Source organism: Merops nubicus, unplaced genomic scaffold (assembly GCF_000691845.1).
Source record: "Merops nubicus isolate BGI_N331 unplaced genomic scaffold, ASM69184v1 scaffold9567, whole genome shotgun sequence".
NCBI classification, from domain to species: domain Eukaryota; kingdom Metazoa; phylum Chordata; class Aves; order Coraciiformes; family Meropidae; genus Merops; species Merops nubicus.
The window spans coordinates 1-12,164 of NW_008619573.1; the positions used below are offsets into that span (position 1 = coordinate 1).

Consider the following 12,164-nt stretch of genomic DNA (forward strand, 5'->3'; position numbering starts at 1 on the left):
TCCAACCTAAATGATTCTATGATTTCCATCTTTATCTTTGCAGGATAGGTTGTGATAATGATCACACCCACATATAAAACTTAGTTATGCCTTCCCATCTGGCTTCTGAGTGCCTTCCTAGTCAGAGACTTCAAAGGCACTGACTGACTATGAGAAGGCAGTAAAGAAGGAAATATAAGTTAGAGCAGAAGAACTGAATCTGTCTTCTCTTAATGACATTAAGTCCACTCTGTGGGTCATGATGGAACCCTGCCTGAGAATGCTTTGGTAGACAGAGTATGTAAAGTAATATACATTATCAGTGAAATTAAAATAACAAAATTACGTAGGTTAATTTTACAGATAGGAAACTAAATTCCTTTAAAAACTCTGTACCCACATTAAAGTGCTCCCAGAACTCTGCATGTGTGTGCATCAATTCTAATGTGGAAACACTGAAGTAACTCCATTTGGACTGATCCACTTGATTAACACTTTAGCCACAAAGTAATCTAACAGAAAGTCACATATATAATTTGCTTGCACAAGTCCATAAGCAGCAATGGTTGAGCTGCTCAGTATTATGGGCATTTTGTAAAATTCCCAAGGGAACTGCACCTCCTAGCTTCACAACTACATGATAGTAGTACTTAAAAGGATGAAATATTAATGGATATTTTCATCCTCTTATAGAGTCAGAGGGAGAGTGTAATTGACTACAACTCCCAACAGACACCACTAGTGGAAGAGTATGGTCTCTTGTTTAGGACCTGCCATACAAAGATGTTTTGTTACTCAGCCTACCATACGTGAAAGTGAGATGGGCCCCTTGGTGTAAGACCCTAATAACTTGGGAAAGCAAGAATGCAGAACTTTGTGACAATTCAGTAGATATGAACTTGTAACTACCCTCATCAACCTGAGAATGCAAAAGCACTCCTGCATTCCTTTGACTTGGATTTTGTTACTCTTAACTGCTCTTCCTCAGGGCAAACATATAAAGTGGCAACAGATTAACCCACATGAGACACAGTTTACTGAAAGAATCATCAGTTGATTTTCAGCATGCTGGCAATGCTATGAGAAAGCATGATTACGACTTTTCGTTTGGACGTGAATGGGACTGAATTCAGTTCAACTGCAGAAATTGCTTCTGTTGGAATAGTTACTTCAGATATTGTTAGTATTATTTTATTCTATTCTTAGTATACAGCCAAGTGAGCTTCTGTGTAAAGAACCTACATGATCCTGGATTTAGCACAAGTTTTGGTATACTTATAAATCTAAATTTTATTTCTGTTTTCCTAATGAGGAGTACAATTAGGATCCTGAAGAAAAATGGGTGATGTTGGAAGTGCCAGGATGTTCTGCATTCCTAGCTGTGAACTTCAATGGTTAAAGAAGTTAATTTTGAAAGGCCATAGCTGGAACGTACAGAGCATGACCAACCATATTGACTTTCCATAAAGGAGAATTATGCACCTCTTGCTTTTTTGAACTTTCATTTTCCTCAACTTCTTAGGCTCAAACCAGCTGACAACCCCACGTGCTTCTTGGGTCTCATGACCTCTCTGCAAATGAGCCCTTAACAAAACATGATCTCTCTTGCCATTTTTTGAACCCTGACACTGTCTCGGAAGGACACAGTCTTATTCCTACAAGCTGTTCGTGTTGATCCATCTTCCAAGGATGGCAGGAAGACTACAGGCCCAAACTGGAGAAATATAAATGCTCTCTAGAGCATCTGCATGACATTTAATGGATAACAATCTGTCTGAGGCTGAAAAAAACAAGCTCTCTTAATGACCTGTGTAACTGAGTCATTAACAAAAACCAGTTTAAGTCAGTGTCATCAGTAAAAGTGTGTGTTATGTGCTTACCTAGATTGGCATACATCACAAACAGATTGAAATACTGCTGTAAATGGCGCCCATGTTCAGATACTTCCCTTCTTAGAAGATTTAGTACCGCTCTCAGCAAGTGATCACTTAAACTTAAGTTATCATAAGTCTAAAAAAAAAAAGAAGTCAATGTTAGTGGCTGAACCTATCAAATCTTTATTTAGTTTATACTTTCTACTTGGGCAGAGAACAGAATTGGTTAAAAGGTATGGGATACATACAAGACCCAAAATACTAGCAGCTTGTTAGTCTTCTGTATCTCACACAAAGACAGACAGACATAGGAGTAAGTCTCTGATGACTAAATACCATGGAATTCCAATTAAAAAAAAAAAAAAAAAGGGTGCACTCCCCTACACATTATTTTATTATAAGCCACAAGTTTTATTTCATACTCGCAACTCAACTCAAAGTTCTCACTACTTGACCTTCATAGAGATTTACAGCTGAGGGGAAAGTGAGACCCTCTGACAGCAATGAGAATTGTGTTACGTAGTGCAAAATGGACTGCATACTTTTCCTGTCAGCACTGATGCATCAACTCCAGAATTTACTTTACATTAAATGTTTATAATGAAGAACTAAGACTAAATTTCAGAAGCTAGAAAATTTCATTAGAAAACTAAATACCTGACTGGAAGGTCCAGGAGAGGCAAAAGGTGAAGGACATGGTCCATCTTGCAATGAAAAATGTGCAATAAATACTATAAGTTTTGCAAATGCACCCCTCACTTCTGCACTAGGGCACTCCAAGAGATACTCCGAGAAGCGGTTTGAAACATTAAAAAGGACGTTGTGTGCAAACCAAAAGCGTACATTCTTGCTGTGACGAAGAAGGATGCATAGTGCATCATACCTGGAACAGAAGATGACACAGCTGAGAGACTGACTGAACGTAGATATTCCTTTTGGCAGACATATTTTGCAAAATTTGAAGAAATACAAATCCTCAAATATTTTTGCTCATTAAACGCTTACAATCAGACAAATTGCAGTTCCTACAGCAATACGCTGTTACTAGCAATCACAAATTAAAAATCCACTTCCATTAAGAAATTAACATTTAACAGTAGCATTTTACTGCCACCACCCATAAGAGCTAAGACAGGATTACATCTGCAACTCCCACACTGCTGCTCAAAGTGGGCCCTAATTTGGCAGCCATCATTTGCTCTGTCTTGGAACTGGTGAAGAGGGTGAGCAGCAGAGAATATGTGAAGTGGATTTCATGAGCTGTAAGACAGGTAACTTAATATGTAACCTGTCAGGAATTCAGGTTCTCATTTGCAGATCTACACTAGAAAAAAACCAAAAGAGTAAATATCTGTTCCAGAAAGGACCTTACATGAGCTTTCCTGCAGCAATATTGTAACTCCTCTTGCTGTCTCAAAATAACAGGAGTAACTTAACTACTCTGAAAGCTACTGGAGAAAAACCTGAGGTACATAGCTGCCATGTATTATGCAACTACCTACCAGCAGCTGGTAAACTACTGGTTATCCTCAATACTATGTTTTCTCCCTAGCTCTACAAGTAGTAATCCACATGCCTCTCTCCCCACCACAGAATAACCAAGCTTATATTAAAATGCTGTGGTGCTATGATTAAGATTGTGCTGTTTGTTATACTACAGATATGAATCACAGGCCCCGTAGCAATGTACATAAATCAGTCTGCTAACAGAGTCTAAAAGACTATAAAACTGTTTCAGAAGTAGAACACAAATATAAGATGAAAAAAACCTACAAAAATGGGTTGAAAACAGCTTTGTGTACGAACTACTCAAAGCATAAACAAACCATTCTGTATTGGCCAGAATACACAGCCTATTAGTTTTGAACTAGCTATAGATTTTACTCCTTTATTCTTTTAAAAATACAGACAAGAGGTAGACTTAAAGCTCTGTTTGGAAATGAACTTTGAAACTGTTCAGCCCAGCAGCTTATTTTAAGGCTCAGTTTCATCCCAGTATTATCTGTTGAAATTTTCCTGTCTTTTCATGTGCACCTTGACCATGTATTTGGTGGAGAGGGGAAAATGGGACAGACCACTACCATCTTTTACTGTCATATGCATATAACTGGGACCTTTTAAGAGACATCAAACTTCCAAAACTGTAATTGTTAGAAGACAAAATACCAATCACTAGCAGGGCCACGGACTATTTTCTTTGTATGGAATCCTGTGGTGAAGAGAAATCTAGCAGCAAGCTGAATACTAATCATAGTTATTTCTTCTGCTTCAGGCAACAGATGATCTTGTCCTAAAGAAAAATCAAAATACTCACATGTAGACAAAGTAAAAGCAATTTACTTTAAATAATTTAACCAAGTCCACATTACTATTTTGTCTGACACTGTGTTCCAATTTTACCAAAAAACTTGATCAAAACAGTCCTTAGCTTCTAGAATATACAATTTGAAGATGTGAGCTTTAAGACAGGTACACAGAAGCTAACATATGTCTGATTTTTAGAAATTCAGCATATCACCTTTGAGAGCTGTCTTCAGCACAACATCCCCCAATCTTAAGTATTTTAACATTACTCAGCACATAAGCTGAATAACACTTGATAGTTTATTTAAGTATTTTTTGCTAAATATTCTGGCACGTTATTATCAGTGATGAACAACTCAACAAGAGATGTTTTACTGCAGAAGTCCAGAAAGACAGAGTATTCAAAGCAGAATGCACAGAATTTTCACTGGATGTACAAATTCTTGACAACACAAATCAAAACTCTTCTTGCAAGGAATTAATCCATAATTATTGCAGTAACATACTAACCTGGAGGAGGATTTAAGTAGACACTATTACAAGTAAGTAACTTCTTTATGAACTGGAAGTATTCTAGGCTGTACTGCATCCGATTATGCATGAACTGTACGTTCTGCTTCCGTACACTTCGTTCAATGGCTGATGGCATTTTAATCTGATGGGGCTTAGTGGTGATAGCGAGTTCTGAAATATATTTTATGAGTTCATTGTCTTTGTCTATTGTGTCCATACGTTCATAAAAAAGTATATAAGCATTCCACCACCTCTTCTGGCGTCTGTAGGACATACGCTTCATCATGTGATCAAATACTTCACCCATGTATTCTCCACCAAAACATTGATTTTTCATTTCTTCATCATCGTCCATTTTACACTCTGTCACATCTCCATCATCAAATTTATACCACCGATTCTTCTCCCCATCTCCACCATTCCTCTGGATGATATAAGAGTAATAATGTCCACCGCTGGCCTGGCCACTGTGCACAAGTACACCAACAAGCCTGTATTTTGTGCTCCCAGAGTGTTCATTTTCAGACTGTTCATTTTGTATTATCTGATTTTCAGGATTTACATCATCTCCTTCCAATTTAGCTACACCTGCCACTGTGTAAGGCTCCATATCCAGCTCTCGTGGAAATTCAAAATAATCATTGAACTTGATTGCACATTCCCTTTCCCAGTCGTAATCAAATCGTTTCAACTGGATTGCAAGAACTGGAGGCAACTTCTTTATCAACAAGCGCTTCACTGTATCCACCTAAAAAAGGACACCAACAGTCACCAGCTCTAGAGTTCATTCACATACTCTTACAAACAACTGAATTCAGTAATTAAAGGATAACTTTTTTCCCTGCACACAAACCAAGACTGAACTTGGTAAGGATGTAACATCACGGTTACACGCAAATTAAATACATAAGGAATTATTACCTTTTTGTTGCATTTTTCACAATGATATGCATTTGCACCTTCCAATAGATCTCCTTTGACATACTGTTCTAAAGAATCAAGAAGGTTCTGGTGATTTCGTATATCTACATTCAGAGTTGTGAAGGATTCCTCACATTCGTACCTACCAATGAACAGACAGATGTAATAAGAGTAAGGCAGAAATGAATCACAGAATGTTAGGGTTTGGAAGGGACCTCCAGAGATCATCGAGTCCAACCCCCCTGCCAGAGCAGGGCCGTCTAGTCTAGGGCAGGTATGTCTCAAGTTCACTGAAAAAATCATGGAAGCTGAATCTTCCAGAACATCTTGTTTTTAAAGCAGCTGAAGTAGCACGATAGACTCTCCTGGCTAACTTAAGCTAGCAGAGAAGCACAGATAGCAAAGTAGAGTATTTTTTCCATTGCTGGCCTTCATGGTCAGGAATTAGACTGATAAATACAAATATTGTATATCATACCTAAAGAGAACAGTTCAAAACAGATTCGAGTTTACTAAATAAACAAAAGTCATTTATTTTTCTAGTTGAAATAACCTGGATAGCTGTATTCATAAAATCACTTAATGTATGTATGACTGGCTTTTACTTACTCTGTTCTGATACAACCTTCAAACAAATTCCTAGCAACGAACCAGACATCTTGGAAACAATTTGATTTCTCTTGTAAAGATCAAGAAGTGATGAATAAATTTTAAAAGCTGCACCTATTCCAACCCTGCAGGTCTTACTTCTCCGCTATGCAATCGAGCATACCAAGGGTTTTATAACAGTGAATAAATTAATATTTGGACACATTTTGACCAAAACAATAATATTCATTCATCTATTAAATAAAGTACAAATTTAGAAAGGATGTTAATCTGTTACACCTGAACCCAACAGTTTAGGGAGAAGAAAACTGATGATCAACTACACTACAATCAGGGCAACATTTTTATTAAGAGGTACAACTATGCAAATCCAGTAGAATTCCAAAAAGACAGGTAATACTTCTGGATAGTACATAGTATCAGGAATTACTGGTAATTCATCTTGCATCAAATCCATATCTTCCATTTAGTTACCCATTGCATAGCAACTAAAATCAGTGCTTTCATTTTATCTTACAATATTTCAGCTTACTTCTGGTCACACATTTTAACCCATGAAACTTAAGATGCTCCACTTAAAAGTTCTTCTAACTCACACATGACCTCAACTGAAGTTGAAAGATTACCACAATAAAATCACTTTCCACCAGTTATTTCCCCCTGTATTTTATTCAGTAACTGAAGGATAACAGCAAATTATCGACTTTGGCAATAAAGAGAATTTGCAATGGTAATGTGCAGACAGACCTACATTGTTTAAAGAATCACACATGATTTGATAGATGCAGTGAACACTACTAATGTCAACTGGCTAGTGATACAAAATCAAACAATAATAAAAAAGACCAACTGTTAAAAAAGAATAAGTCCACTGTTAGGCCATCTTGAATCTTGCTGGCCATTTTAATCATCCACCTCTAAGGGAGACAGGAGAAAGTCTAGAGATACACAACTATAAAACATCTACTTATATTCTGTCACTAAGCATTTGCCTTTGGTAACCACCATCAAGGTAGTGGGCTACAGATTTTCAGTCTGATTTGGTATGTGTTAGCTGAGTTTTGTTTTTACATAGCTTATATGACACTAAATTTCAGCGTTCACACCTAAATTTAATTAAAAATACTGTAGAAAAGAGAAATATAAACTTTGTACACCACTCTCCTTAATTACAGCTTACATAGTTGAGTATGAACAGTTTTACTCTTTGGGATTAAAGATTTACACTTGGGTCAGCTCTATGCGCACACCATGGAAGAAAGCAAAAGCTGCTGTCCATGTCTTAAAATGTTATGCACTTCATTTGGTTCCCAAGTTGTTTTCACTTTTAACATAGAAAGCTGTAACTTTTCCTCCACAATCAATACAAAATGTACATACGTATTCACACATAATCTGCTATGTAGAAGCAATAATAATCAAGTGTTTCAAGGTACTTGAAGACAAATTAATGCTGTAGAAAAAAAGGTAGTAAATTCTATGAGCTTCAAAAAAAAAAAAAAACAAAACCAAACCAAACACACACACCCCAAAACCAAAACCACACAAAACTCCCACTCACGACTCTTTAGTCACTTTTAGAAGTACACAAACACAGGCTGTTTTTCAGTAAAAAAGCAGAAACTTCAACGCTTACCGATGTGGGCATCCTTGACAAATCTTCTGATCAGCAAAGGACCCTCCTAAAACTTTACTTAACATTGCTGGATGGCCCAAAGCTTTCAAAGCTTCATCTAAACTGTCCACCAAGGAATTAAAAAATTCTAAAGCATCATGTTGTTCACGTAGATTTACAGGTTCACCCCAAAGTCTGAAAAAAACATAAAAAGCACATTCTTGTCAAATATTTTGGGTTTACTTTCCAATAACTTATTTTCTAAAAAATTATTGTTCAAGCCATTAATCCCTCTTTCTTGGTAAGCAAAACTATTCATTGGTTTGTGATATAGGACATCACCTGTTACTCTGTCTCAAACACACACTTAGTGGTAAACAAAACCAAGCTTTTGTGTATAGCTTCATACTCGATTCCAAGTCTCAGTATGAAGATCAAGACCTGCTAGAATTCAAAACAACCATCTTCCTGCCAAGTTTGGTTTAAAAACAGAGTTCTACAGAATGGCTAAAATGTAGGATAACATACAATGCTGCGTACGTTCTGCTAATTTACACTTAACATCTCTATCATTTTTTCTGTTGTGATTAGTTGTGTTGTATTTCAGTGGTCCACTGAACAGGTATCAATACTAAATTGATACTTGTTCAATATTTATATCAATATAAAATTGATAATTGATCAATACTAATTTTCTATTTACCTAAATTGTTTCCAAAACCCTCTTGGTACATAGTACTGTAGCCTGGAAGCTGCTAAATGACCAAAAATCACTTGGAGATGCCTCAGAACTCCAATATTGTACTCTTTTCTATCTTCTGTTTTACTCAGTGCTGGTTTGTCTTCATACTGATGTGGATAACCAAACACATCATCTCGTGGGTCAACGTTGCTCTGAAAAGCAGAAGAAAATTTGTGCAATTAACTTTGACACGTGGCTGTCTCACAGCTAGTTCTACTTCTTGTTCAATTTAACAATCTTCAGATGAAAATATGTGACACCTTTAGAAACAAATAATGTCTTTGTATGCATTAGCAGAATTCTGGTGGCGGAAGTGGTGTGTGATACTTTCAAGTACAAATCCATGAGGAGGAAGTCAGCAAACCCTGCTGCTTTAATTCTTAGATCTGCCTCTCTGGCAGTGAGACTATTCAAGTAAGAAATATTATGCTATTATACCCACTGCCAGCAATGGAAAGCAAAGTTATTAGGAAATTAAATTTGTTACAAACTTTTCATAAAAATAATTCTATTTTAAAGATAAGCAAGTTTTACGTAATGAAATTTACCTCATTGTCCTGCTTTTCATCCCCAGACATGTCATCATCTACATCACTGCCTGTGCCTTCAATTGCAAGAATTCCATTCCTGATGGCTGGAATCATGTACAGCTGCTGAATGACAGAGTTCATGTAACAAGTGGCACCAGCATTTTTGAGTCCTACAAATCCCTTTGGTGGTCGAGGCCCAACAGGTGGTAGATACTCCCATTCTGTAAGCGCTTCACAAGCTAAAAGAGAATAGCAGAAAGTGATGAAGAAACTATCTTGTTATAAAAGAATTAAACTACCAATGCAGTACAAAGGGCGGTTGCATAAAATAAGTATTAGTCTATATCACAGTGTAATTTAATAAAATGAATGTTCCACCAGAAAAGTTGATTGCTAAAATTAGAACTACTGTTTGCAGAAGTTGTGTTATCTGTGTTAACATTAAACCATTTTCTTCTAAAGCATAACTAAAAAGGTGGCCAGATAAAATTCATTTATGTACCAAATTTATGTGTTAAACAGAAATCTTCCCTCAATAGCAGCAAGCTTTTTAGCTGAAGAATTCAGCTGAACATATACTCAATTTATAAGCCTTTCACAAATTTATCTTCCTTTTAAAATTAAAATAGTTCATTTGTGCCTCACTTTTCCTTGCTAGGATGGGAGTTTAGATAATGCTATTTATATGACTTAACTTTTTTCTCTTAAGTCTTCTACCTCAGACTTCTCTTCTGAGTACATTTACGATCACAGGTTTCCTACCCTTACCACTTGTGGTTCTAATGGAAAAAATTCTGATGTACAAGAAAGTAAAGGAGCATGCATGTTTACAAGCAAGCTTTACTTGGTGTATGAAACACACAGCATGCACAGTTCATACATGTGTTCTCTCTTCTGTCTGCAATACCATGGAGATCTGGTGTTCTACTGTGCTTATCAAGTATTTGAGTGGAAGGAAATGCCACAAAATCCTTGTAATTGTGAGGTGATAAGAAATACACTACTTCCCAATAAAAAAAGGTGAAAAGGATGATGCAGGAGAGAAAACCATAAAGTCGTCCTTATCATTTGTTCATCTGAGATGGAACCAAACAGGAAGAGATTGAAAAACCTGAAACGACTCACTGATACCACCAACTAGGCAAGTAGCATTGCCCTTGTGAGAGGCAGGGGACAATCCCTGCTAGGGGATACTATTACTAGTCGCTTATAGTTTTGCTAAACTCTGCAAGTTTAAACATTCTGTCACATCACAGAATGGTCTGGGCTGGAAGGGACCTTTTAAAGATCATCTAGTCCAAACCTCTGTCATGGGCAGCGACATCTGTCACTAGATCAGGATGGTCAAAGCCCCACCCAACCTGAGCCTGAACACTTCCAGCAATGGGGCACCTTTAACTACTCCGAGCAAACTGTTCCAGTGTCTCACCACCCTTATCAAAAAGAATTTCTTCCTTATGTCCACTCTAAATCTATCCTCTTTCAGTTTAAGATCATTACACCATGTCCTGTCACTATAGGCTGTGGTAAAAAGACCCTTCTCCATCTTTCTCATAAGCCCACTTCAGGTACTGAAAAGCCAGAGTAAGGTCTCCCCAGAGCTTGCTTTCTTCAGGCTGACCTACCTTTCTCAGCCTTTCTTCCCAGCCAAGCTGGGGTTTGCTTGGTTTTGGCTGTTTGTTGTTGGTTCAGTTTTCTCCCCATTAATATTACAGCCAAAATAGTTTAGCTATCCTGTTTAGGGACACAGAAAATACACTCCTGCTTGTTCATCTTTAAGAAAGTCTGACATGCTTTTTATTAATAAAAATCCATCTTGAGTACAAGCCTTTTGCCTTCCATGTGAAAATTATCCCAAGTTCCATTTGACTATCAGCTTCTGAAACACTAACATTTGCAATTGTACGTACTGCAATTTCTATCATCTTTTTCCAGCAAGGAGAAAGTTCCCTAAGTGCAGAGCTTTGCTCAGACAAGGCCAAAACTGAGAGAACAAACGTTTGAGAAAGGACTGTGACAAGCAGAGAATGAGTACAGAACTCAAAAGGGAAACAGGACAGTGGACCTGTGTCTGTGTGTGGACAATTATGACAAATCAGGTGAGCAACCAAGAGACTGGCACTAAAACTGAGCTGAAGATACCTGATGTGGTTCTGGGATTGGTTAGGCAGAGCCTGAAACGATGAGATAAAAGTAGAAGATACAGACAGAATGAGGTTCCCGGGAGCTGGTATGTACAAAGGGAAGTAGCCAGAGATCAGGGCAGAAAGGGTCAAGACCGGGTAAGTGAATGGGGCTGGAACTGGGATGCAACTGTGTAATGCAAGTCAGTCCATTTACTGCATAAAGAAGAGCAAAGGCTACACTGACAAACTTTTCTAGATTCTGACAACCTGGTTGTGCAACATTAAAAGCAGCCACAATCCCCAAATGAAAAAATTCAACATCTAGTTCAGCTGATAATATAAGCAAAACTTATACATTATATATACATTGAAAAGTAGAAAATAGATAATTAAAAATATTACATACTAGTGATTGCTGTACCTATGTAATACATTTCAGTCAAGGTATCTACTATCTGTTTGAGATTTCGCACACATCCAACTGCTAGTGCAACTAGTAGCTCAAACCCAGCATTAATAGTAGCTGGTGAACTACAGACTGGGATGGCCTGCTCAGCAGGCAGTTCTCCATTTCTCATGTACTGTAGATAAACATTCGATGCCGGAAAGATGAAATCATCTATCAACTCCTGAAGGGGAGAGGAAAAAAAAGGAAAAAAAAAAAAGAAATCACCTGTTAGAAAGGTACAGTATTTTATAGCAGACTAAGAGTTATTACATAAATGAGTTTCTGAGAACTAGATGAGTACTTAAAAAATCAAGACTCACTATTGAGACCAACACCATAAGCTTTTAAATTTAGAACAGAATAACTCCATCCTCAAGTAGTTCCCTACAAACCTACCCCTCCACAAGTTAAAAATAAATCTGTATTATTCTTGATGGGTAAAAATTTTCTTTTGCCAAACCAGGATAATCAACTAGTGCTGAAAACCCCCTAATATTCCTGCT

At 37.2% G+C, this 12,164-nt stretch overlaps 1 protein-coding gene across 1 annotated transcript in view; it reads right to left on the bottom strand.

Annotated features, from left to right (window-relative positions):
- Positions 1–1,786: 1,786 nt before the first annotated feature.
- LOC103776326 (probable ubiquitin carboxyl-terminal hydrolase FAF-X) overlaps positions 1,787–12,164 on the bottom strand; it is a gene marked incomplete at its 3' end in the record, with an annotated part of 54,330 nt that continues 43,952 nt past the window's right edge. Inside the window, exons 26-34 of the mRNA XM_008943833.1 lie at positions 11,635–11,842; positions 9,106–9,326; positions 8,519–8,709; positions 7,837–8,010; positions 5,592–5,733; positions 4,668–5,418; positions 4,020–4,143; positions 2,511–2,736; positions 1,787–1,989 (exon numbers count right to left, since the gene is read on the bottom strand). Coding sequence (XP_008942081.1) covers positions 1,787–1,989; positions 2,511–2,736; positions 4,020–4,143; positions 4,668–5,418; positions 5,592–5,733; positions 7,837–8,010; positions 8,519–8,709; positions 9,106–9,326; positions 11,635–11,842 — 2,240 coding nt within the window. The remainder of the gene's footprint in view (positions 1,990–2,510; positions 2,737–4,019; positions 4,144–4,667; positions 5,419–5,591; positions 5,734–7,836; positions 8,011–8,518; positions 8,710–9,105; positions 9,327–11,634; positions 11,843–12,164) is intronic.